This window comes from Entelurus aequoreus, linkage group LG03 (assembly GCF_033978785.1).
Source record: "Entelurus aequoreus isolate RoL-2023_Sb linkage group LG03, RoL_Eaeq_v1.1, whole genome shotgun sequence".
In the NCBI taxonomy this organism is placed as follows: Eukaryota; Metazoa; Chordata; class Actinopteri; order Syngnathiformes; family Syngnathidae; genus Entelurus; species Entelurus aequoreus.
In genome coordinates this window covers 50,885,164-50,912,824 of record NC_084733.1, presented here as the reverse complement: position 1 = coordinate 50,912,824, position 27,661 = coordinate 50,885,164, and the positions used below count along the sequence as shown (strand labels likewise).

The 27,661-nt window shown below is 40.1% G+C and overlaps 2 protein-coding genes and 1 long non-coding RNA gene across 5 annotated transcripts in view; 2 read left to right on the top strand and 1 right to left on the bottom strand.

Annotated features, from left to right (window-relative positions):
• Positions 1-8,933: 8,933 nt before the first annotated feature.
• LOC133646580 (uncharacterized) lies at positions 8,934-25,570 on the top strand. Of its 2 annotated transcripts, none has more exons than XR_009825317.1 (4): positions 8,934-8,966; positions 13,839-15,356; positions 15,626-15,711; positions 25,376-25,570. It is a non-coding gene; the product is annotated as an uncharacterized LOC133646580 (long non-coding RNA). The 2 variants fall into 2 exon arrangements; XR_009825316.1 differs by having other exon boundaries at positions 15,599-15,711.
• On the bottom strand, positions 15,133-27,221 carry fam161b (FAM161 centrosomal protein B). 2 transcript variants are annotated; one of them, XM_062042084.1, is made up of 9 exons: positions 26,986-27,220; positions 26,458-26,693; positions 25,891-26,384; positions 25,256-25,563; positions 18,740-18,852; positions 18,432-18,599; positions 18,258-18,357; positions 17,999-18,183; positions 15,133-15,274 (listed from the first exon to the last, which is right to left on the bottom strand). In XM_062042084.1, the coding sequence occupies exons 2-9, from the start codon at positions 26,673-26,675 to the stop codon at positions 15,256-15,258; spliced, it is 1,605 nt and encodes a 534-aa protein (XP_061898068.1). In that variant the 5' UTR covers positions 26,676-26,693; positions 26,986-27,220; the 3' UTR covers positions 15,133-15,255. The 2 variants fall into 2 exon arrangements, with proteins under 2 accessions (XP_061898068.1, XP_061898067.1); XM_062042083.1 differs by lacking the exon at positions 15,133-15,274 and adding an exon at positions 16,829-17,778 and having other exon boundaries at positions 26,986-27,221.
• The window catches only part of coq6 (coenzyme Q6 monooxygenase), a 52,750-nt gene continuing 52,251 nt past the window's right edge, over positions 27,163-27,661 (top strand). Inside the window, exon 1 of the mRNA XM_062042092.1 lies at positions 27,163-27,625. Coding sequence (XP_061898076.1) covers positions 27,424-27,625 — 202 coding nt within the window. The 5' untranslated portion in view covers positions 27,163-27,423. The remainder of the gene's footprint in view (positions 27,626-27,661) is intronic.

The following is a 27,661-nucleotide window of genomic DNA, read 5'->3' as shown; positions in this document are numbered from 1 at the left end:
CATTTCCCTTCTGACGGCTATATTCAAGAGCTATGTCATCTGGAATCATCTTCATTAAAATTGGGCATAGTAGGCTTCCATAAGTGTCTGACACTACACCCAGTGACTCCAAGCTCCTAATTTGAATTTCACATTCATCATATAGCTGCCTTAAAGGCCTACTGAAATGAAATGTTCTTTTTTAAACGGGTATAGCATTCTATGTGTCATACTTGATCATTTCGCGATATTGCCATATTTTTGCTGAAAGGATTTAGTAGAGAACATCGACGATAAAGTTCGCAACTTTTAGTCGCTGATAAAAAAGCCTTTCCTGTACCGGAAGTAGCGTGACGTCACAGGTTGTGGAGCGCCTCAGATCTGCACATTGTTTACAATCATGGCCACCAGCATTGAGAGCGATTCGGACCGAGAAAGCGACGATTACCCCATTTGAGCGAAGATGAAATATTCGTGGATGAGGAAAGTGAGAGTGAAGGATCAGAGGGCAGTGGAAGCGATTCAGATAGGGAAGATGCTGTGAGAGGCGGGTGGGACCTGATATTCAGCTGGGAATGACTAAAACAGTAAATAAACACAAGACATATATATACTCTATTAGCCACAACACAACCAGGCTTATATTTAATATGCTACAAATTAATCCGCATAACAAACACCTCCCCCCTCCTGTCCATATAACCCACCAATACAACTGAAACACCCGCACAACACACTCAATCCCACAGCCCAAAGTACCGTTCACCTCCGTAAAGTTCATACAGCACATATATTTCCCCAAAGTTACGTACGTGACATGCACATAGCGGCACGCACGTACGGGCAAGCGATCAAATGTTTGGAAGCCAAAGCTGCGTACTCACGGTAGCGCGTCTGCTATCCAACTCAAAGTCCTCCTGGTTGTGTTGCTGCAGCCAGTCGCTAATACACCGATCCCACCTACAGCTTTCTTCTTTGCTGTCTTCATTGTTCATTAAACAAATTGCAAAAGATTCACTAACACAGATGTCCAGAATACTGTGGAATTTTGCGATGAAAACAGACGACTTAATAGCTGGCCACAATGGTGTCCCAATATGTCTGCACAATCCGTGACGTCACGCGCAAACGTCATCATACCGAGACGTTTTCAGCAGAATATTTCGCGGGAAATTTAAAATTGCACTTTATAAGTTAACCCGGCCGTATTGGCATGTGTTGCAATGTTAAGATTTCATCATTGATATATAAACTATCAGACTGTGTGGTCGGTAGTAGTGGGTTTCAGTAGGCCTTTAATGCATGCACATCAGAGGATTTTTCACAGGAGTTAGATTTAGCAGCCTTGACATGTGAGCACTGATCACCAGATCTTTCCTTGAAAATCTGCTTTGCAATAACGAGATAGCACTGTCATAATTAGCATCTGTAAGCATAAGCCCTGCCACTGCCATTTGCAGCTGTTCGTGTGAGGTAAATTTTCAGGTAGGTAAACTTCTCACGTTTGCACAATGCATCATTCGTGTGAATAGCGCTCTGGCTCCAAAACTCCTGCCATCTACTGACATCGCCATTGTATTTATCAATCATCAATTTCGGTAGCTTCACACACTGTCTGTGTGCTAATGAGTTAGCCGAGTTAGCGTCGCTCACCCTCTGCTGCGTTGATGCTTGTTGCTGCTGGTTTTCATCCTCTTTTTTCCTCACCATGCGCTGTGCGCGGCTCTTATACGAGATGACACGTTGTTTGTAGTCCTCCGTATTTTCGATCTCGTGCTCCAAGTCATCCAACGCCGTGAGCTGTTCTATTCCATTGTCCAACTCAAATAGACTGTCCTCCTTCGCGGACAACATGTCCAATAAAGTACTCAAGTTATCAATGGCTTGGTCATTTCTCCGTCTATCTGGTTCAAAAGACGTGTAGTAGTACCTCTGATTGCACCTCGTTTTCTTCTCATTCTTTCCATTTCGGTCCTACGTTCCTCTTCTGTCCTCTGAGCAGCGGCTTTAGCTTCTCCCTCGCTCATCTTTTCCCGGGTTTCGGCACCAAAAAATGTAGATTAACTATGATCAAAGTATTGGACAGGACGTCGGAAATGTGTAATAAAGTTGTACTTTATATAAGAAAAAAATGGGCATACAAAACGGTACAAAATGATCCCTTTATCTTGTTAACTGTTGTTCATTCATCACCCGTAGGCTCGTAATCCTAAATCTCAACAACCACAATGCACCTGCTCCCGGTCTTTCTAACATCCAGTTTGCCGCAATGAATTGTGGAACATGCAGTATTTTAGTTAACCCTTTGTTGGGCTATGAAGTAGAAAACAACTCAATTCAGTGTCAGTGTTTCTCAAATAATCAATATCAAATACATGTATAATCCAAATCAATTCACTTTTAAGTCTTTTTAACTGTAAATAATAATAGATTAATTTATCAGCAATTAAATCAACCATGCAAATTATGAATGATCATCACACATGAACTATATAACCCATAAGTTACAACACCAGGGTCCAATTTCTGACATTTCCTGAAAGTTTAATCCAAATGTGCCCTTAACTTTTTGAGCTATCTATAGCAGAATGAATGAAACAAAGTGAACCCTCTTGTTAGTCATCCACTATCTTTGTCTGTGTGAGTGGAAACAGGGCCGCAAGCATACACACAAAAAGTTCAACCTTGTAACGTAAACATAAGGTAACATAGTAGAAATTATTCAGATCAGGCCCAAAATCAAATCAGTTGTTCTTTATTCCACTTATTCCACCACGGATATGTCCTGGAAATTTAATGAAAATCCGTCCTTATTGTTTTGAGTTATTTTGATAACTAACTAACTTTTCCCCTAAGCATTTGAAGTACTCTCTAGAATAAGAAGTCAGCCATGCCTTTGAGGTTTAATTATAAAGTAGGATTGTGTGGACACTATAACATGTTTTTTTGATTATCTTTAACAATGTGTTCACATCTTTAACAGGTTCCAATATTGTTAAATGACTTGCAAAAACATTGAGCCTCCTGACTTTTGAAACACCCAATATGATGGAGTGATAAGACAAATTATTGTTACATTCTCATATAAACTAAATTTATGTTCTAAAAATAATAAATACATTGATTTGCATGAAGAGTTTTCAAAAGAAACATAGTCGCAACAAAATTATAAATAGCAGTCAAAATTTTGCCAGCGATGCACAATGTCCAATTCACTGGACACATGATTAATCCCACTTTCCACAAAACACAAATGTTAACGTTTATATTACTGCTTATTTTTGCTTTGTCCCCATATATGTACCGGTATATATATATATATATATATATATATATATATATATATATATATATATATATATATATATATATATATATATATTTGTTTTGTTTTTTTTTGTACAAGTGGCAGTGTATGGAATTGACATTCAGCCTAATACGTATAGGAGACAACAGCTTTTGAATAGCTGTCCACTGTTGTCACCACAGTGCCTGAAAGGGTTGAAATATGTTATATAATGACATATACAGTGCTGTATATGTAACAATACTCAATGTATTGTTTAAGTTGTAGGAAGTATATTCGACCCAGTATTGTGTACTGCTAGAATAACATTGTTTTGTTACAAAGTAAACGTTTTGATATTTTGCGAAAAATGTAGGATTTTTTATTGGAAAAACTTAATTTGATGACAATAATGTCCTATTTTTACAAGGATAATGTCATAATATTACAAGTATAAATGTAATCTTGCATTAAGATGAGGCCTGTTGAAAAACTTGTCAAAAGACACTTTTTAATAAGTTGGACAAACATCGCAATAGTCAATTATAGGTATTGTCATATTAACATGATCATCAAAACCAACATTTAAACACATGAACACTGTGTGACTGTTCCCACATCTAACCATTAGTGTTAATAAATAAATACTAAATTATATTACTTAATTAATTTAAGAAGGTATTTTAGATAAAAACTGTCGCTTTTACGTGCAAGTAAAAATTTAGACCTTCAATCATTGGAAGGACAAGTTACTACTTTTTTTTGTTGCATCATCATATTTAAGATGATTGGGAAATGGAGCTATTTCTTTCTACGATGGCCATGAGCACAACTACACTCACACACGCACGCGCGAACACACACACACACGCACGCACGCACACACACACACACACACACACACACACACACACACACACACACACACACACACACACACACACACACACACACACACACACACACACACACACACACACACACCTCGCTTAACAGTTGCCATGACAACATTTAATACCCCTTCTTTCCAAAACACATTGCAGACTTTCTAAAAATACTGTCTTTTCTCACAGACAACAGCCTTCCGAGTGAATCCCTGCTCACTACATGGTAGGACTGTAGCGCTGTAGTGACACACCATAAATTAACACAAAGCCAATTGTTATTTAGTTATTTCCTATGTCGTATTTAAAGCACTTGTTCACCAAGCATTGTTAGGTGACCTGATCGAAGCTCGGGTCAGCGTCTCCATTCGTCTCTAGACAAGTGCATGCTGTTGTGAAGCAACAGACACACTGTAGAGGAGACGCTCAATGAGTTAGGACAGTGTTGGCAGTGTGCATGGAGAGACAAATTAAGGCCATGTCAGCCACTGATCCAACAGCCGAACAGACAGCCTGCTCATGGAGGATGACTTATGCATGCACAAACTGATAATTAAGCCCACAGGAATACATTGCATGAATTTGTAAATTCTTGGCAAATCCTTGTCTTTCTGTAACCTCCTCTGATGTGATATTGTGCAGTTGCATGAGTAAGTCGGCTTATGTGCATCAAGTCGCCTTCATCTCCGCAGCTTAGGGCAATGAGCCATTAGGCGCATGGATCTTATATAACACCAGAGGATGGTCTGGAAACGATATTGGGCATTGTGTGACTGATTTCAAATGGCCACAAGTGTGTCGTAACCATCTGCGACAAACAATGTGACAACACACTGACCCAAATCAGCTGTAAAATGTCCACAAGATCACTTTATTAAGCCTTAGGTATGAATACACACACACAGGTTATTAAACTGTAGTATGGAATCCAGTTTACAAAGAGTGATTGCTTGCATTATTAACTCTAACAATATGCATTTTTGGTCAAAGGATAACTGGGTGAAGTCATCACTGGTCAGTAGCAGCTGATAATAAAGATGAGGTAGACAGTGACACACCCAATATATACAACTGGATGTTACCAGGATAATACAACATGTGTCAGTGGTGCCTTGTAAAAAGATGATTGAAAATAGAGACAACCTGCATAGGGCAATTTGTACCACTGCTATGAAAGGAAACACTATAAATACACCACCTACACAGCCTGTTGAACAAATGGTACAACTGGAAAAACACAGACGATGCAGGAATTAAATACATGCCGTAAATAATGCCTTCACAAAAACAGTTGTTTATTATTATGGCTTTTAGTCTGCATTGGTTTTGAACTGTACGGCATCATACTGAGAGGTGTCTCTAATATTTTGTTTGCCTTATTTAGCTACATTACAGTGGCAACATATGAGAAGTACCTCCTAATATGGTGCAGTACAGTTCTTCGCCACTGCAAATTAACTTGACTCTCGCCAGATCTTTGTAGTTCGCTGAGCTCCACACAAAGATATGGGCTCGAGGGCATTGCAAACTCCTTCAAGATAGCAAAAAATAATGAACCAATCAGGATCGCCGGGCGGGATTTCATAGATGTGAGTAGCGCAGAAGTATGAGGGGCCGTTAGGGACATTATTCGGAATTACCTCTTACATACACTACTAAAATGCTCTCACATAAACAACTGAAATCTTTTTCTTTTATACACACTACTGAAACACTCTTATAAACACTACTGAAATGCTCTTACATATACTACTGAAACACTCGTATAAACACTACTGAAACACTCTTATAAACACTACTGAAATACTCTTACATACACTACTGAAACACTCTTATAAACACTACTGAAACACTCTTATAAACACTACTGAAATACTCTTACATACACTACTGAAACACTCTTACATACACTACTGAAACACTCTTATAAACACTACTGAAATACTCTTACATACACTACTGAAACACTCTTATAAACACTACTGAAACACTCTTATAAACACTACTAGAACACTCTTACATACACTACTGGAACACTCTTATAAACACTACTGAAATGTTTTTGTCTCACGCACACACACACACACACACACACACCTGGAATTATTTTTCACTAGTATGTATAAACGGATTTCACCTGTGTGTGTGTGTGCTTTTTACACGTGTGTAAGGGACAACAATTTCAGTAGTATGTGTGCAAAGATTTCAGTTATGTGTATGAGCGCATCTTACCATTGTGTATACGAGCATTTTACCACTATGTGTAAGAGCATCTTACTAGTGTGTGTGAGCGATGTTGCATTCCGGTTCCGGTATAATCCCCGCCCCTTTTCAACAAGTTTATTTTTATTTTTTTTAAAGCCAAGTTGTGGACAAAATGTCTGCCGACAAGCAGCTTAACCGAGGCGGGAGCTCCACTTCATAATTTGAGGGCTTCAGCAGAGAATATAAGAACACTTTCAATGCAACAAGGGTCGGACTGCCGCCATGGGTCTCCCTCGCAGGACGCGGCACCTGAGCGGCCACACGGCCTTTCTCCTCCCGACAGCCGCAGCCTGGAGCACTAGTTCCATTGCGAGTTTGCACCGCACACATGCAACGTTTCAGTTCATGGACATCGGGGCAAAAGGAGGAAAAGGTAATTAGACATTATTTATTTCTAAATGATTGTTGAATCACACGAAATGTAAGACAACATGGCATTGTAGTGAGCTACAATGGTAACATGTCGAAATGTGAGTCACATCGTGTTACATCAGTAGCTAATCATATACTAATGATAATGGATTGCATTTATTTAGCGCTTATCGACTAGATAAAGGGGTCCCCAAACTACGGCCCGCGGGCCGGTTACGGCCCTCCAAAGTCCAACATCCGGCCCGCTGGGAAAAAAAAAAAAATTGTATTATTATTTTCAATCTGTCTTTTCTAATCTAATCCATTTTTTGGTGTTCCCTAGCCGCTCAGGCAAATCATATTGTCTACAAATGCATTTCCCTGTATGACTTATATTGTCTTAGCTGTTTTCATGTGATCTGATTGTTACATTCTTATTTCAGAGTCACCACACAGCTGCATGACCATTTCAACAAGGACAGAATAAACAACCTCTGGATTCATGGAACTTCTTTGCATACAAATATATTAATTGGAATATTCAATAAATTTCACATAGAAACATTGTGAATATTATTTTCAACAGTGTGTTGAAAACAACCTTTTTTGGCTCAGAAAGGTTCCTTATGTCTCATTATTCATATCCTTTCAATACTTGTCGGTGTGTAATTCCAGACATAGATGTAAACATTAATGAGACAACAATGAACATTTTTCAACAAGTGAACCCACTTGAAAATGATGGCAACTATGGAATAGACATTTTCACTTAAATTCTGCACTTTATTCAGTGGACAACATGGGAATAATAAGGTTTGTTAAAATGTTTTCTTCACTTGTGCAGTGTATTCTGCAAATTAACATTTTGTAAACAAATAAATAAATAAGGAACCTGTTATACAGACCTGTATGAAGTTGCCCACTTTATTATTGCAAATATCAGAATAACACCGCAATACGTTTGTGCTGTGAACATTTATGTTTCTACGGTTGATGTTTTTAAGTTATTTTATGTTCTGACTAGTAATGTCATCCAGCCCCCACCACCAGACACACTTTGTCAAAATCTCCCCAAACTTGTCCCAAACGCTTGTGATACACAATTTTTTTGTCTTATGATTATTGTATTTAGGTTAGGGGCTAGGTGTAAATATTAACACATTAACTTAAACTATAATTTTAGACAAACAATATCTATTGTCTGACTACAAGAAGCATTGAAAAGTATATAAATAATAAGGCATAGGGAACCTTTTTTGAGAAAGAAAAAAAAAAGATATTTAATATGTTTATGAGAAATGTATTGAATATTCCAATTAATATATTTGTGTGCAGAGAAGTTCCATGAATCCAGAGGTTGTTTATTCCGTCCTTGTTGAAATGGCCATGCAGCTGTGTGGTGACTCTGAAATAAGAATGTAACAATCAGATCACATGAAAACAGCTAAGACAATATACGTCATACAGGGAAATGCATTTGTAGACAATATGATTTGCCTGAGCGGCTAGGGAACACCAAAAAATGGATTAGATTAGAAAAGACAGATTGAAAATAATAATACAATTTTTTTTTTTTTCCAGCGGGCCGGATGTTGGACTTTGGAGGGCCGTAACCGGCCCGCGGGCCGTAGTTTGGGGACCCCTTATCTAGTCGATGATAAGCGCTAAATAAATGCAATCCATTATCATTAGTATATGATTAGCTTCACGACATGTTGTCTTACATTTCGTGTGATTCAACAATCATTTAGAAATAAATAATGTCTAATTACCTTTTCCTCCTTTCGCCCCGATGTCCATGAACTGAAACGTTGCATGTGTGCGGTGCAAACTCGCAATGGAACTAGTGCTCCAGGCTGCGGCTGTCGGGAGGAGAAAGGCCGTGTGGCCGCTCAAGTGCCGCGTCCTGCGGGGGAAACCCATGGCGGCAGTCCGACCCTTGTTGCATTGAAAGTGTTATTATATTCTCCGCTGAAGCCCTCCAATTATGAAGTGGAGCTCCCGCCTCGGTTAAGCTACTTGTCGGCAGACATTTTGTCCACAACTTGGCTTTAAAAAAAAAAAAAAAAAAAAAAACTTGTCTGAAAAGGGGCGGGGATTATACCGGAACCGGAATGCAACATCGCTCACACACACTAGTAAGATGCTCTTACGTAAAATGCTCGTATCCACAAAGTGGTAAAATGCTCGTATACACAATGGTAAGATGCGCTCATACACATAACTGAAATCTTTGCACACATACTACTGAAATTGTTGTCCCTTACACACACGTGTAAAAAGCACGCACACACACACAGGTGAAATCCGTTTATACATACTAGTGAAAAATAATTCCAGGTGTGTGTGCGTGCGTGAGACAAAAACATTTCAGTAGTGTATGTAAGAATGTTTCAGTAGTGTTTATAAGAGTGTTTCAGTAGTGTATGTAAGAAAGTTTCAGTAGTGTTTATAAGAGTGTTTCAGTAGTGTATGTAAGAGTATTTCAGTAGTGTTTATAAGAGTGTTTCAGTAGTGTATGTAAGAGTGTTTCAGTAGTGTATGTAAGAGTATTTCAGTAGTGTATGTAAGAGTGTTTCAGTAGTGTATGTAAGAGTATTTCAGTAGTGTTTATAAGAGTGTTTCAGTAGTGTTTATAAGAGTGTTTCAGTAGTGTTTATAAGAGTGTTTCAGTAGTGTATGTAAGAGTATTTCAGTAGTGTTTATAAGAGTGTTTCAGTAGTGTTTATAAGAGTGTTTCAGTAGTATATGTAAGAGCATTTCAGTAGTGTTTATAAGAGTGTTTCAGTAGGGTGTGTGAGAGAAAAAGATTTCAGTTGTTTATGTGAGAGCATTTCAGTAGTGTTTATAAGAGTGTTTCAGTAGTGTGTATAAAAGAAAAAGATTTCAGTTGTTTATGTGAGAGCATTTCAGTAATGTATGTAAGAGGTAATTCTGAATAATGTCCCCAACGGCCCCTCATACAGAAGCGACTGTTTGATTCAAACAACAATGGCGGCACGCAGCGAGAAGTCATGTGCTGACATTGATTCTGCTATTGCAACTGTTTTGTCGACATCGATCGTCTACTGACATTGCTGCGTTGTTTCAGTAAAAGTTCTCTAACTTTTCGTTCAGTCGTTATCCAATATGTCGGCTGTTCTGTTTTGGATTTCCCATCGTCGCTCTCATCAGCGTCACAGGTTGATTTCGATGTGAGTGGTTGAAGTAGCACGTCATTCAAGATAACGGACACGTGGTTTATCCAATCACATACAATGATTTTTTTATAAGGCCCCGCCTTCTGAAATACATCTATTGAGAAGTCCCAGTTCCTTATGTGGAGATCAGCAAACTACAATGATCTGGCGAGAGTCAGGTTAACTGCAAATTACCACCACGATAACAACTATATTGTTCAATTTATATCAATCACAGCTGAGCAATATTGTCTTTGTAAAGACGTGCTTAATACAGCTCGTGTTGGATATCATTAGATAAAACATGAGTTTTCTAGTTGTCGTTATATATACATATACATATATATAAATATATATATATAAATATATATATATATATATATATATATATATATATATATATATATATATATATATATATATATATACACATGTATATACTGTGTATATACAGTTGTGCTCATAAGTTGACATACCCTGGGATAATGTATGATTTCTTGGCCATTCTTCAGAGAATATATGATAACACAAAAACCTTTCTTCCACTCATGCTTAATAGTTGTGTGAAGCTATTTATTGGCAAACAACTGTGTTCACTCTTTTTAAATTAAAATTACACAAGAAAGTACCCAAATGACCCTGATCAAAAGTTTTCATACCCCAGTGACTTTGATCTGATAACATTCACAAAAGTTGACACAAACAGGTTTGAATGGCTAATCAAGGTTCCAATCCTCACCTGTGACAGGTTTGTTTGTAATTAATGTGTGTGTATAAAAGGTCAGTGTGTTTCTGAGCTTCTGACAGACCATTGCATCTTTCATCCAGTGCTGCACGGATGTTTCTGGATTCTGAGTCATGGGGAAGGCAACATTATTGTCAAAGGATCTGCGAGAAAAGGTAATTGAACTGCATAAAACAGGAAAGGGATATAAAAAAATATCCAAAGAATTGAGAATGCCAATCAGCAGTGTTCAGACGCTGATTAAGAAGTAGAAATTGAGGGATTCAGGTAGACCAGCAAAGATTTCAGCCACAACTGCCAGGAAAATTGTTCGAGATGCAAAGAAAAATCCACAAATAACTTCAGCTGAAATACAAGACTATCTGAAAAATTGTGGTGTGGCTGTTTCAAGATGCAAAATAAAGAGGCACTTGAAGACAAATGGGCTGCATGGTCGAGTCGCCAGAAGAAAGCCATTTCTGCGCAAATGTCACAAAGTATCCCGCTTACATTACGCCAAACAGCACAGAGACAAGCCTCAAAACTTCTGGAACAAAGTAATTTGGAGTGATGGCTTTCTTCTGGCGACTCGACCATGCATCCCATTTTTCTTCAAGTGCCTCCTTATTGTGCATCTTGAAACAGCCACACTACAATTTTTCAGATAGTCCTGTATTTCAGCTGAAGTTATTTGTGGATTTTTCTTTGCATCTCGAACAATTTTCCTGGCAGTTGTGGCTGAAATCTTTGCTGGTCTACCTGAATCCCTCATTTTCCACTTCTTAATCAGCGTTTGAACACTGCTGATTGGCATTCTCAATTCCTTGGATGTATATTTATACCCCTTTCCTGTTTTATGCAGTTCAATGACCTTTTCTCGCAGATCCTTCGACAATCATTTTGCCTTCCCCATGAATCAGAATCCAGAAACATCTGTGCAGCACTGGATGAAAGATGCAATGATGCAATGCAGGTCACAGGTGAGGATTGGAACCTTGATTAGCCATTCAAACCTGTTTGTGTCAACTTTTGTGCATGTTATCAGATCAAAGTCATTGAGGTATGTAAACTTTTGATCAGGGTCATTTTGGTACTTTCTTTTGTCATTTTGATTTAAAAAGAGTAATCACAGTTGTTTGCCAATAAATAGCTTCACATAACCATTAAGCATGAGTGGAAGAAAGGTTTTTGTGTTATCATTCATATTCTCTGAAGAATGGCCAAGAAATCATAAATTCTCCAAGGGTATGTAAACTTATGAGCACAACTGTATATATACATATATATCTATATACATATACATATATATGTATATACATCTATATATATACATATATATATATATACTGTATATATATATGTATGTATATATATATATATATATATATATACACTACCGTTCAAAAGTTTGGGGTCACCCAAACAATTTTGTGGAATAGCCTTCATTTCTAAGAACAAGAATAGACTGTCGAGTTTCAGATGAAAGTTCTCTTTTTCTGGCCATTTTGAGCGTTTAATTGACCCCACAAATGTGATGCTCCAGAAACTCAATCTGCTCAAAGGAAGGTCAGTTTTGTAGCTTCTGTAACGAGCTAAACTGTTTTCAGATGTGTGAACATGATTGCACAAGGGTTTTCTAATCATCAATTAGCCTTCTGAGCCAATGAGCAAACACATTGTACCATTAGAACACTGGAGTGATAGTTGCTGAAAATGGGCCTCTATACACCTATGTAGATATTGCACCAAATACCAGACATTTGCAGCTAGAATAGTCATTTACCACATTAGCAATGTATAGAGTGTATTTCTTTAAAGTTAAGACTAGTTTAAAGTTATCTTCATTGAAAAGTACAGTGCTTTTCCTTCAAAAATAAGGACATTTCAATGTGACCCCAAACTTTTGAACGGTAGTGTATATATATGTATATATATATATATATATATATATATATATATATATATATATATATATATATATATATATATATATATATATATATATATATATATATATATATATATATATATATATATATATGTATATATATATATATATGTATATATATATATATATGTATATGTATATATATATATATATGTATATATATATATATATGTATATATAGATATATATATACATATATATCTATATACATATATATATCTATATACATATATATATATACATATATATCTATCTATATACATATATTTATGTATATATATATATATATATATATATATATATATATATATATATATATATATATATATATATATATATATATATATATATATATATATATATATTCCAGAATATAAAAATAAACTTTTTAAATGTAAACTCAGGATAAAGCGTTAATAACCACATATCAGCAACTTGGATTTACAGTTGTATGGTAATAATCAAAAACTTGGCACACTGTTGTTAAAATACGTGGCATTGGAAAAAAAACATAATGATAGTCATAATAATACACACAAAGAGGTCATAAAGTAGGAGGTCTCCATGTCTAATTCAAAAACAAACTTCCTGTTCATGTATAAGCGCATTGGTCAATTCTCTAATCTTACATTTGTCACAGCGAAAGCAATACTGAGATAAACAACTACAGTGTAACACCAAACATGAGTGTAAAAGTACATGTAAGTCCTCCAATATGCTGTTTACATACACATAACAGTCTGATTTTTATAACAGTCAGATGAAGACGACTGAGATACTCACGGCCTTCACTGAGGGGAGCGTCACGCACGGCTTGAAGTAAGGTGCACCATGGGCGCCATAACAGTCCGAGATTACTGCAGAAAGCTATCGGTGTATAACAGTTCTTGTCAGTAGTTATTATTAGTGTGGATCTATTGGAAAAATGCTCCCAGCTTTTCATAAAACATATTAAAGATTAACATACACAAAACACTAATGAGTAAAGCAATTAAATCTTCCTCACAAAGAAACACATTGCTTTGTCTCGAAAACTTTTTTTGGTCACAGTTTGACTCAGAGCTGCCCGTTTGGGCCACACTAACCCGTCTCACCGAAATTCTATATTCAGTGTTTGTGCGTTGCTTTTAAAATACATCACAAATATCACTACAGTGAGAAGATATAGCGCAAAGGCATTATGTACAGGTTGACTTTGATGCTTTGTCTTTGTTTTGCTTAGGTACACAATAGGCGAGTTTTGACCCTGCTAGCTAAAGATCCACAGCCAAGAAAATAAAACTCTGCCATTGGTGACCACACCGTACATTCGCCTTTGTTATGTAACCCTCTAACGTACAGCAAATGTACAGCAGCGGAAAAAGCCACAATGCTGCAAGTTACAGAACCTTGTTCCATGGCAACCACGATGAGTGAGATGACAGCAACAGCTCAGGGGCTCTGGCGACGACGCTTCAGTCTGCCTTGTCCTCGCCGTTTTTGGCCCACCCCCGGCTCATGGCGGCCACCACGATGCCGTACATGTTGAGCCACGCTTGACGCAGGGGAGCTGTGTAGGCTTGGCCCAAATTGCACTGCAGCATGTAGAGAAGAGACTCCCCCACCACCTGAAACAAACATAAGTGAACATGCAGATACAGCAAAACTGCGACGTGGAATTGCTCTAAGATAGTCGGTCCTACAGCGAACGACTGCGGGTTGACCCCCACGGCCTGATGCTTCCTCCCCAGGTTGAGAAGAAAGTCCTCCAGTGAGTGAAGATCGTCCAGGTGACTAACGGCTGCATCTATCACAAGCATCACCTAGAAATGTACGACCCATAAGTGAAAAAGGCACACGTTTGACTGAAATGATGATGTTGTGCCATAGCGGGGCTCTATATGGACCTACAGTGCAGGCTCCACTTCCTATTGCTAATGTTGTGTTCTTCTTTGGCGGCAAACTAGCGTGGATCAACAGATCCTCTGCTAGTTACACAACATATTGCCTCAAAAACATTACTCAACAATCTATTTCACACAATCGAGAAGTTATTGTTGGTCACTTAACTAATTGATATGCCCATTCCTATGTAAAACACAAGTTTGAGGGGTGTGACTCTTACCTTGGTGACATGCTCTAGGAACTCTGGGCTGGAGAGGCAGTCTTGTGTCGTGCCACAATTTGTGTTGTAGTGGAATAGAGTGAGGAGTGCTGGGTCCAGCTCGAACAGCCTAGCCAGGACACAAACTACACTGTTGTACAGGTGTGACACACGTTGAAATCTACAAACCAAACATAGACAAAGCTCCTATGCAAGTGTCGGATTTGGCGGCAATGCATTGTGGATGATTGCGGGCTGTCGCCAAGCAACTAGTCAAGCCGCCTCTGGTCCGGTGCACGGAAATATGTTGCTTGGATTACAAACAAGAAGCTAACTGTTGGACTCCACTCGATTGTTACCTGGAAAACATGATGATGCCATGTGGAACTTTGTTCTTGCCCAGGCTCTCCCAGCTGCTTAGTATCAGCTCCTTGTCCTTTGCTGACAGCTTCTCCATCCTCCTTTGAGGCTTTGAGTACTTCTTGAGGTGAAACACAGCTCCTCTACAGGACAAGGTGGCTCAGTTCTTGCAGATCCATAACAAGGGAGGAGGTCCTCAGAGGAAACTTCTGCACCTGCAAGACAAAGTGGAACATCAAAAGATTGCTGCAGCAAGATGGGGGGTGCCTGAACACACACACATACCTTCCAAAAAAGGTCAGTCTTGGCTCTGAACTTGTGCTGCAACCCAGTTCAGGGGTCTGCTTTGTGTGAGAGTGTGCAAGTGTGTTTGTGTGCGTGCAGGCAGCAGCTTTGCCTCAAACTCTGGTGCACTTGCTCTCTGCTTTCCCCCCAGCCCACGGTGCAGTCAAGAGAGACAAGTTGTGCCACGCTCTCATGTATCACTGTGGCTGTTATCTGTCTCTCGCTCTATCTCTCTCTCCCCACATCCCCGATAGCCACTCTCTCTCCTGTTATTATTCAAGCCGCTGAAGGAGAAAGAAAAATAGAGGGGTATCGCTCCTTGGTGCTGCTGCTCCAATCAGGCTGCGGGCTACAGCTCCTCCTGCAGGTGAGCTCAGGAATAAAACTTAATCATGTATACGTACACGCTCTCAAACTCATTCAATTTTTTGTGGGTTTACATATTATAATCTGGTACTATGTGCTTGCCACTATGTTACATTATGTTCACTAGAGATCTGAATGTGTCACTTTTAGTCATTATTATCCAAATATTTTCCTCTCTTTTTAATTATTTATTAGAATTTCTAGCATGCAGCATCCCCCTTTGATATTATCTAACAGGTTGGGAATGTCCGGGTTTGTTTTCAGCCGCGCCCCAGCTAATCAGGTGTGCATCCCAGGGATATGCTGTTCCCATGACAACCCTTGAAGATGTAGCCCTTGAAGCTTTGCCATGTGACGTCTGAAATATCATTGAAAGGGTTGTGATGTTTATTACATTGATAAGTAGTTATTCTCAATATAATTAAGGTGTTAGATAATGCAAATATTTATTTCTTCCACCTGCTTGTCCTCATCAGAGTCATGGGTGAGCTGAAGCCAATCCCATCTGACTTTGAGGGAGAGGCAAGGTACACCCTCGACTGGTGACGATAGCCAATCACAAGACAAACATACAATGATTCACACTCACATTCACACCTGCGGACAATTTTGTCTTCAATTAACCTAACATGCATATACAGTATATGCAAGCCATTATACTCAGTGAAAACCCACACATGCACAGGACAAACATGCAAATTCCACAAAGAGATGCCCCCAAGGAGATACAAACCCTTAATCTCCTGACGGTAAGGCAGACATGCTAATCATGGTACGCCATGGTGCACGTTTTGAGATTCAACTATTTTCGCACACAAAATAATGCAATTCTCAGGCAGATTTTCAATAACACTGAGATCCTATGGTCACGCAAACTTCAGTTGCTTTCAGGATTGACACACTCGCCTAAAAAGAGTAACCACTCAATGTCTGCATGATGTGCTTTTAATTATGATTGAATACATATTGAGACATTCTCATGTGGTTCTTACGGAAAAAGATCTGAAATTCCAAGCTGTCAGCTGTATAAGCAGAGCCTTCTAGTAGAGGCCAGTGTACAAGCGTACAGTAATTGATGTGGGTCTGTGGGCCCGCTGCAAAAACCACCAAGCTGGTCTGTGTGACTGTGCAAGGATTTATTTAGGTGGCAGTGCGGCTCTGGTGACTCGGAACTTTAACCCAGCATTGTAAGATAGGCCTGTGTGTCCTCGTAGGAATTGTTAAAAATGCAGGAGTGCATTTTAACTTAAAAGTAAATACTTCATAAGAAAGGTTCGATTATGTTTATGTGTGAAAGATTCTGAACAGAAGAATTGCTAAACCAGGCGTGTCTAAACTATTTCCACTGAGAGCAGCATTCAAAATAAAAAAAATCAATGATTGACCAGAGACACTTTGATATTTTTTTGTTTTTAAAACTTTGTAAAAAGGCTTAAAAATAAGTTATATTAACAGTATATTTCAGGACAAAATATCATTGTTTTTATTATTAGTATCAATATTTTTCTGCTTTTAGTGCCTTTTTGAGATATTTCTCATTTCTGCTGGGATTTTTTTGGTTTACGTTTATTTGTGCGAAATGCCATAGGCCGCAAATGGCCCCAAAATGGCCCCTGGGCCACACTTTGGACCCCCTGTGTTACAGAATGAGTGAGCTGAAATAGTGTTTCCATTCAGTTTTTAAAATGTTTATTTTGGGAATCAGTTGTCCACAATTCTACAAAACATGTTATTGTTTTCAGAACAATCTATTGCATCTATAAATATCTAAAATATAATTTACAAATGATTATTTACACAGTTTCATACACTTTTCTATGTTTTCCCCTTGGAATTGTCTGGTTCAGATGTTTTGAGATTTCTTAATTCGTAGTTACAATTGTTGGCATATCACATTGTTGAAGTGGTTCGCTAGACGTGAGTCATATTTTAATACAGTGTTGTTTTCTAGCTGAGAGGCCACAAAAACATTGTACCGTCTGATCATGACAATCCTTCCCCCATGTTGTTCTCCTCCACATCTTCAATTTTCTCCACCGTTGTCTACATTTTCCTACCTAAATCAGGCCTGTTGGGTTAGAAAATGGCTGTATTGTAATTATATCAAATTTTTACTTGTCTACCATATTTTTTCTTATGCAGGGCAGGCCCAGGAAAAAAAATCATGTAATGTCACATGAGCAAACCACAAGAAGTCCTTGGCTCTCGAGTGAGCGTGCTATTTATGATATTACCGGACACAGTGGGATTACATTGTGTAGGGAAAAAACAACTGATTAAATTCTCACTCTGCATCACTTTCTTGGATAGCATTGTCATTTCTGTCGACATCTGTGGTGGTGTCATCCTCCAATGTAGATGAGATAGATGTTCCCTTCACCATTCCTCCCTTTTCTTCCACAAACTGCTCTTTTACGCCAGCTTTCTTCAGTTCGTTCTTGTATGTCTGCTCTGCTTGAGCTTTTGCATTTCTCTGACAAAAAAATCTAAATTATGTCTCAGTAGAATGTGGCAAATAGAAGGGGGTGGGGCTGACGTGTTGCTTACCTGTTTCACCTGTTCAAACAACAGGGGACGCTCTCCAACACGAGCATTCATGTCCCGTAGATCCCTCATGTAATCGCTTGTCCTTTGATGATCTGCCTCCCTGTGCATGAGAGACAAAAAGTTGTTCTGCAGATCAGTGTTGCAACACAGGAGGATGAATGGCCTTTATTTTACCGATGGTGCTTTAGTCTTTCGTCAAAGACTTCTCTCAAGCTTTTGTGAGGGTCCAGTAACTTGGAATGATGGGAAACCGTCTTCCTCATGGCCTCAGACTTGGTCCTGTACTTCTTCAGCCAGTCTTCACTTGCCTGGTTCTTCCAATCCCTCATTTCCATGGACATCCTGGAAAGGTAGCGTACATTATTTTAGGTAGAAACTTAATTGATCCTAAAGAAAAGTGTTATAAATTATGGTCTGTATGACAGGCGGGCAAACTAGTTTAAGTATGTAGACTACATATTGTATCTAGTTCATTACTTTACCTGATGGCCATGCAGCGTTTCCTTGTTGCATCTGTGATGTAAGTTGGAAGCGTGTCGGCAGACAAGGACGTCAGCGCTCCACATGACTTACTTCGATTGAGATTACCAGAAATCTGCCAAAAATAAAAGTGTATTGTTTATAGGGTAGACATATACATTATATCAGGGGTGTTCAAAGTGCGACCCTGAGGCCATTTCCATCCCACAGCTATTTTTTTTTATTGGCCCGATAAGAACATTACACAAAAAAACGAGGTTTTTGTTGACAAAATAATATTAGTTAAGAATAATATCAATGAATCAATTCATTTTATTTGGATCATGTTAAAAAACGTCACTAGCACACATTTTTCTCAAGTGATTAACCGTCCAAACGGAAGCAGAAATTGTCTGGTCCCACAATTTGTGCATCAATTTGGGCCAGTGGTGGCTGTTTTTAAAATTGTGCTATAAGTAATTAAACCTTGACTTTGAAGAAAGGAGATGTCTGAAGGAGGTTAGATTACATATTATACACTCATTTGCTTTGTCACTTGTAACACAAAGCTAAGACGTGGACGTTTGTTCAGATAGTTTAGCATATATTGATTGACTAACTGGTTTTATTATATTTTTCACAGAAAAAAGTGGCCACAGAATCCTTGAATTTTTTCTGTATATGACCCTCGCTGGAAAAGGTTTGGACACCGCTGCATTATATGCACCATTTTAGCAGTCCAAAGCTAGAGGCCAATCTTAGTGTTTTAAATCAGGAGTTCTTAACTGACTGTTGTTTGCGCTTACGCGCCAAACAGCAGCTCAGAGTACCCACCCTTTTTGGATTCCCTCGAGGGAGTACTTGAGAGTGCTCCCCCAGGTGATTCCCTCGTTCTACTGGGGGACTTCAACGCTCATATTGGCAACGACAGTAGACCTGGAGAGGCGTGATTGGGAAGAATGGCCGCCCGGATCTGAACCCGAGTGGTGTTTTGTTATTGGACTTTTGTGCCCGTCACAGATTGTCCATAAGAACACCATGTTCAAGCATAAGGGTGTCCATATGTGCACTTGGCACCAGGACACCCTAGGCCGCAGTTCCATGATCGACTTTGTAGGTGTGTCATCAGATTTGCGGCCTCATGTTTTGGACACTCAGGTGAAGAGAGGGGCGGAGCTTTCTACCGATCACCACCTGGTGGTGAGTTGGCTGCGATGGTGGGGGAGGATGCCGGACAGACCTGGCAGGCCCAAACGCATTGTGAGGGTTTGCTGGGAACGTCTGGCAGAGTCTCCTGTCAGAGAGAGTTTCAATTCCCACCTCCGGAAGAACTTTGAACATGTCACGAGGGAGGTGCTGGACATTGAGTCCGAGTGGACAATGTTCCGCACCTCTATTGTCGAGGCGGCTGATTGGAGCTGTGGCCGCAAGGTAGTTGGTGCCTGTCGTGGCGGTAATCCTAGAACCCGTTGGTGGACACCGGCGGTGAGGGATGCCGTCAAGCTGAAGAAGGAGTCCTATCGGGTTCTTTTGGCTCATAGGACTCCTGAGGCAGCGGACAGGTACCGACAGGCCAAGCGGTGTGCGGCTTCGGCGGTCGCGGAGGCAAAAACTCGGACATGGGAGGAGTTCGGGGAAGCCATGGAAAACGACTTCCGGACGGCTTCGAAGCAATTCTGGACCACCATCCGCCGCCTTAGGAAGGGGAAGCAGTGCACTATCAACACCGTGTATGGTGAGGATGGTGTTCTGCTGACCTCGACTGCGGATGTTGTGGATCGGTGGAGGGAATACTTCGAAGACCTCCTCAATCCCACCAACACGTCTTCCTATGAGGAAGCAGTGCCTGGGGAATCTGTGGTGGGCTCTCCTATTTCTGGGGCTGAGGTTGCTGAGGTAGTTAAAAAGCTCCTCGGTGGCAAGGCCCCGGGGGTAGAAGAGATCCGCCCGGAGTTCCTTAAGGCTCTGAATGCTGTGGGGCTGTCTTGATTGACAAGACTTTGCAGCATCGCGTGGACATCGGGTGCGGTACCTCTGGATTGGCAGACCGGGGTGGTGGTTCCTCTCTTTAAAAAGGGGAACCGGAGGGTGTGTTCTAACTATCGTGGGATCACACTCAGCCTTCCCGGTAAGGTCTATTCAGGTGTACTGGAGAGGAGGCTATGCCGGATAGTCGAACCTCGGATTCAGGAGGAACAGTGTGGTTTTCGTCCTGGTCGTGGAACTGTGGACCAGCTCTATACTATTGGCAGGGTCCTTGAGGGTGCATGGGAGTTTGCCCAACCAGTCTACATGTGCTTTGTGGACTTGGAGAAGGCATTCGACCATGTCCCTCGGGAAGTCCTGTGGGGAGTGCTCAGAGAGTATGTGGGGAGTGCTCAGAGAGTATGGGGTAACGGACTGTCTGATTGTGGCGGTCCGCTCCCTGTATGATCAGTGTCAGAGCTTGGTCCGCATTGCAGGCAGTAAGTCGGACACGTTTCCAGTGAGGGTTGGACTCTGTCAAGGCTGCCCTTTGTCACCGATTCTGTTTATAACTTTTATGGACAGAATTTCTAGGCGCAGTCAAGGCGTTGAGGGGATCCGGTTTGGTGGCTGCAGGATTAGGTCTCTGCTTTTTGCAGATGATGTGGTCCTGATGGCTTCATCTGGCCAGGATCTTCAGCTCTCACTGGATCGGTTCGCAGCTGAGTGTGAAGCGATTGGGATGAGAATCAGCACCTCCAAGTCCGAGTCCATGGTTCTCGCCCGGAAAAGGGTGGAGTGCCATCTCCGGGTTGCGGAGGAGACCCTGCCCCAAGTGGAGGAGTTCAAGTACCTCGGAGTCTTGTTCACAAGTAAGGGAAGAGTGGATCGTGAGATCGACAGGCGGATCGGTGCGGCGTCTTCAGTAATGCGGACGCTGTATCGATCCGTTGTGGTGAAGAAGGAGCTGAGCCGGAAGGCAAAGCTCTCAATTTACCGGTCAATCTACGTTCCCATCCTCACCTATGGTCATGAGCTTTGGGTTATGACCGAAAGGACAAGATCACGGGTACAAGCGGCCGAAATGAGTTTCCTCCGCCGGGTGGCGGGGCTCTCCCTTGGAGATAGTGTGAGAAGCTCTGCCATCCGGGGGGAGCTCAAAGTAAAGCCACTGCTCCTCCACATCGAGAGGAGCCAGATGAGGTGGTTCGGGCATCTGGTCAGGATGCCACCCGAACGCCTCCCTAGGGAGGTGTTTAGGGCACGTCCGACCGGTAGGAGACCACAGGGAAAACCCAGGACACGTTGGGAAGACTATGTCTCCCGGCTGGCCTGGGAACGCCTCAGGATCCCCCGGGAAGAGCTGGACGAAGTGGCTGGGGAGAGGGAAGTCTGGGCTTCCCTCCTTAGGCTGCTGCCCCCGCAACCCGACCTCGGATAAGCGGAAGAAAACGGATGGATGGATGGAGTTCTTAACCTTTTTGACATCATGCCAAACTTTTCCACTAGAGGAAACTAAAATCATATTCTTGATTATAACTATATTCAAAAATGTTATCTAACCTACTTACTGTTTAACAGGATAATCATTGTCAAATTATATGAAAGCATGTGTTAATCACAAATATTATAAATATATTATGAATATCCTGATTACAAAAACAAATACTAATCAAATATTCAGCAAAATAATGGACTCATAAACTCTCATAAAGAAATACATGTACATATTCACCATGACATCTATAAAGAGAGCCTCCAGGCCTACAATTTAGTCTTAAAAAGTGCTAGAGAAACATTGTTCTCCAATATCATAAACAGCAACACTAATAAGGCCAAAACCCTATTCGCAACCGTTGACAGACTGACCCACCCCCCAACACAAATACCAGCCGAACTCCGTTCCATGCAGAAATGCAATGAGTTTGCATTCTTTTATACTGATACAATTGAAGGCATCAGACGAGCCATAGATATCTCAAGTAAAAAAGTTGGATCACCACCCCATTTAGGCAAAAGTAACACAGCAATGATGGCAAGCTTTGATGCCATAGACTCTAAAACTCTAGTGGAAACGGTGACAGCTCTAAAGTCATCCACCTGCTTACCTACCAACTTCTTTAAGAATGTTTTTGACTGCCTATCAACAGACGTATTGCAAATAGTTAATAATTCTATTCAATCGGGCAATTTCCAGAAGGCTTTCAAAACTGCAGTCATTAAACCTCTTCTAAAAAAGCGGAGCCTAGATGCCTCTGTTATCAACAACTACAGACCAATTTCAAATGTACCATTCATAAGTAAAATAATTGAGAAAGTTGTCCTCCAACAACTAAATCACTTCTTGGCTTCTACTGGCTGCCACAACAACTTCCAGTCAGGATTTCGACCTCTACATAGCACAGAGACGACCCTTCTTAAAGTTATAAATGACATCCGTCTAAACACAGACTCTGGCAAAACTTCAGTATTAATGTTATTGGACCTCAGTGCTGCATTTGACACTGTCGACCACTCAATACTTTTGGACAGGTTGGAAAACTGGGTGGGGATCTCAGGCACAGTTTTAAGCTGGTTCAAGTCATATCTACAAGATAGGAACTATTTTGTTTCCATTGGTGAGTTTGTATCAGAACCAACCCAAGGTTCAGTCTTGGGGCCGACTTTATTTAACATCTATATGCTCCCACTAGGACAAATCATGCAAAATAATAACATTGACCATCATTGCTATGCCGATGACACCCAAATCTATGTAGCGCTATCACCAAATGACTATCGCCCCATAGATCTTCTGTGCCAGTGCATTGAGCAAGTCAAACACTGCATGTGCCAAAATGTCCTACAACTAAATGAAGATAAAACTGAGATAATTGTTTTTGGTGCTAAAAAAAAAAAAGGTTTAAAGTCATCCAACACCTTCAATCACTGTCCCTGAAAACCTCAAATAAAGCCAGAAATATTGGGGTTATTTTAGATTCTGATTTACATTTCGACAGTCACATCAAATCAGTAACAAAATCGGCCTACTATCACCTCAAAAATGTAACAAGACTTAGAGGGCTCATGTCAGCTCAAGACTTAGAAAAACTTGTACATGCTTTTATTACCAGTAGGCTAGACTATTGTAATGGTCTCCTTGCAGGTCTTCTCAAAAAACTGTCAGGCAGCTACAGCTTGTTCAGAACGCTGCTGCTAGAGTTCTAACAAAGACCAAAAAATGTGAGCACATTACACCAATTCTTAAATCATTACATTGGCTCCCTGTACATCAGAGAATTTATTTCAAAATCCTCCTGCTCACATATAAATCACTACATGGTCTAGGGCCGAAGTATATCACGGATATGCTCCCACTATATAAGCCCTCTAGATCACTAAGCTCTTCTGAGACCAATATGTTAGCGGTTCCCAGAGTAAACTCAAATCAAGGGAGAGCATCATTAAGTCACTGTGCAACAAATAGCTGGAATAAACTTCCTGAAGATGTCAGACTGTCCCCAACTCTGACTACTTTTAAAACTAGACTGAAAATGTTTATGTTCACCTTAGCTTTCAGATAAATCGTTTAATCTTTTAACTTTTAATGTTCGCACTGTTTTTATTTTTATTGTCTGCATTTTAATTTTGGTTTTATTTTGTTTCATTTCACTTTGTTGTCTGTGAAGCACTTTGAGTTTGCCTTGTGTATGAAAAGCGCTATACAAATAAAGTTGCCTTGCCTTGCCTTGCCTTGCCTACATACAATTACGTACTGCTAAAATAAATACATTCTAACTAAATTAATAATAATAATAATAATATATATATTTCTTAAATAATTTGCCAATAAAATTGACCACTTTATCACTTTGGTCATAATGTTTGCGCTTAAAAGACTTCTCCATGAGTTTTAATGATTTATTCTTTTTGTCATTTGTTTTTATCATGCTTTTGCACCTTTCTACATAAGTAAAGTATTTTGGATTGTCAGAATCTAACATGTTCATGAGCTCATACTGATCATATCCATTAATTATGAAACAACATGTTTAACAAACACAATACTGTACAGGTACATTCTCATGAAAAGAGCTTTATTTAAAAACACTAAAAATAGAGGTGAGAAAACTGAATTATAATGTAAGAAGGGGTGCACAACATGTGCATTGACTTGACAAAAACTCACTTGCCACAAAGATGGCTTGGTGACATGCGTGTGGCTACAGAACAACATAGGTTGTGGTTAGCTGTGGTCGTTACTAAAAATAATGGTTGGAAAGTGTAAAAATATATTTCCCTGAGCAGCCAAGCCCATGTACCAACATTACCTAGTTCTATTTTATCTAACTACAAAAGCTCCAAAAAAGCTGAGAAAAAACATATTATGATGTGCATGTCATTTTAAGACAATATTGATGTTTCAAACTGATATGTTGTATATGAAAATGCACACTCATTCTGAAAGTGATGCCTGCAGCACTCCAAGAGGGCAAACCAGTTTCTTGAACCTCGCAAGGTGAAGCTGTTCCCCATTATTGCTGTAAATGCAGATTTTAATGGGACGTGAGTTCAGCAACAAGATTTAAGTTTACCTGTGACTTTTCAGGGCTCTGTTTCTTCTGCCGGACAGGAAGGGCAGATGTCCTCAGGTAAAAGGGCTGACACCTGATCACATCTTTAACTGGTGATTTTCTCATCCTCTCTGTCTGCAGAGCTTTGTGCAGACGACTGAAATCTGGCACCTGATGGTTGATCTTTGGCTGGAAGCTTGGTTTCTCGTCCAGGAAACCAAGCTTTTCTCTTCTGGTCCGCTCTGCTGTGCGAGATTTGGTTCTCTCGAAGGCTGCAGGCTTCTCTCGTTCAATGGTACTTACGTGGACTTTCCTGCAATGGTCCTGATCTGCACAAAAAGGGTATGTAGAAAATGTTGTCATTTTGTACTATACAATGTAAACATACAGCTATCTCTGCAGACACTGGTTTTTTTTTGTTATACACAAATGAAATAAAATACAAAACATAAAAAAAGCTTAAACGCTCCTAAGCATACCACAACATGTGTCATCCATGATGAGGCGGATGTTGGAATGGGCTTTAGAAGGTTTGGTCCTACTTTTAATCCATGTTTTACATATCATGGTTATATTTACACTTATACCACCTTTCTATACAAACCAATAAACAAATCACCGTTCTAATTAAGTATTCAGATAGAAAGCTGTCACACCTTTCTCTTTGAGTAGCTTGGAAGCGGATTGTTGAATTTTGTCTAAAGTTGTCTTTTTTGCCTCCTGGGAGACTTGGGTCACCATTGCAGCCAACTTGTCCTGTTTCTTCTTTTCTCTATCCTGGAAGCTAAAAGGTTTTTGCACAGAGAGCAGAAAGGTTTTCCTTTGCTCAAGTTTTTGCATCCTCTCTTTGTCCCTCTGTTCCATCATCTCCTGGTAGAGGGGATGTCTGACTTGACTGGGAATTGGAAGTGCACTGAACTTCTTCTTGCACTCAGCCTCCTCAGCTTCTTCTTTCATCTGCTGCGTTGTTTTGAATGAAGCTGCACGTTCACACTGCTGCGTCTGGTAGGGAAGCAGCCGAGGGGGATGCTTTCGGTCTGATGAATATCCCAAAGCTGGAGCAGGTACCTCTAACAGCCTAGAATTCTTTGATGTTCTATTAGCAGACGTCAATGCATGTGTAGAGGCATATCGCCTTAGTTCTCCAGGTCTAAGTAGAGACAAAAATCGTTGTTAAACCACAACTGTACTACAAAAAAAATAAGTACATTGAGAAGACATACTTTGTTTGACAAGTTCCTTCATTAGTACCCCCGGTCGGTCGGTCCACATCTGCTGAAAGAAGAGTGTTGCTATGAATCCTCCTCTCCAGCTCATCTCTGTGTCTCCTTTCTGTCTCCTGAAGCTGCTGTTGGACAGCTTCCCTCAGGTATTGCAGTCCCTGATGGACGATTCCTACTGATTCCAACCCATTGGCAAGCAAGACCTCTGGCACTGACATATTTGTAAATTGAATTGTCTGAAATGCATGGAGACAGTATATCAGTCATTAATTCTATCTCTTAGCGACCTTTCTATCCATCTATATATTACAACAAACTTCAGACAACCACACCCCCAGTCTGGGTATAATGTTACCATGGAAACCAAACATCCGTCCACGGTCCACTGAGCTGCGTATATAATGTACCTTGAGGGACATTAACTTAATGTAACTACAGTGATTATTTCAGTTTATCTACAAGTATTTGCAAACCGTCATCTTATTATGAGTAGCTAACAGATATCAATAAGCAACAACAGGTGCTGACCTGATGAAAGTTGAATTAAATTGTTGAAGTTGGTTCTCAGCTTCCAGGCGTCGTCCTGATTCTTAAATCTTTCTCAATAAAGTACAATACATTTGGGAAGTTCATTCGATGAGCAAAGGTTCACAAAGTTTTTCAAAAATGCCAAAAATGACGACGTAAGTCGACTGTTTTGATCGCATGAGCACTGTTGGTGGTCAAAAGCGGAAGCGCGAGCTGCGACACCCGTGCATTCTGATTGGCTGCAATGCCGGAAGTAATTCCGCCGCTTCTGAAGTTGTCAACACAACATGGCTGAAACGCCGAAGCGACAGGACTACTGTCTCTAGACAGGGTCAAGGAGAAAACAGTCGGTAAATTGTAATCAAGCGATTAAGCTTCAAAAAAGGGACATGTCTATCATATTTTAAGACGAGACTCGTTTAATTTAAAGACCGAATTATGTTAAACATTACAAGGGCACGTATCGCCCTGAACGGGGTTGGACGGTGTTTATTTGCCGAAAAGCACCGAATTGCTGTAAAAATAGTCAGCCGAGGGCGAGTGTGTGCAGCACATGGCAACGATAGTGGTAAAAATGAGGTTTACGATATTATAATATCAGGGGGAGGGATTGTTGGATCTGCAATGGCATGCTCCGTAGGTAAGTGACCTCATTGTCAATATAAAATAAAACGTA

Bases quoted from the DNA above. Each gene is read 5' to 3' on its own strand.
- fam161b (XM_062042083.1), bottom strand. From the start codon at position 26,675: ATGTCAGTGCCAGAGGTCTTGCTTGCCAATGGGTTGGAATCAGTAGGA. The intron at 26,385-26,457 runs GTATGTCTTCTC...GTCTCTACTTAG, and splicing joins GAAGGAACTTGTCAAACAAA to ACCTGGAGAACTAAGGCGAT. The intron at 18,600-18,739 runs GTAAAGTAATGA...CTACCTTTCCAG, and splicing joins AAACGCTGCATGGCCATCAG to GATGTCCATGGAAATGAGGG.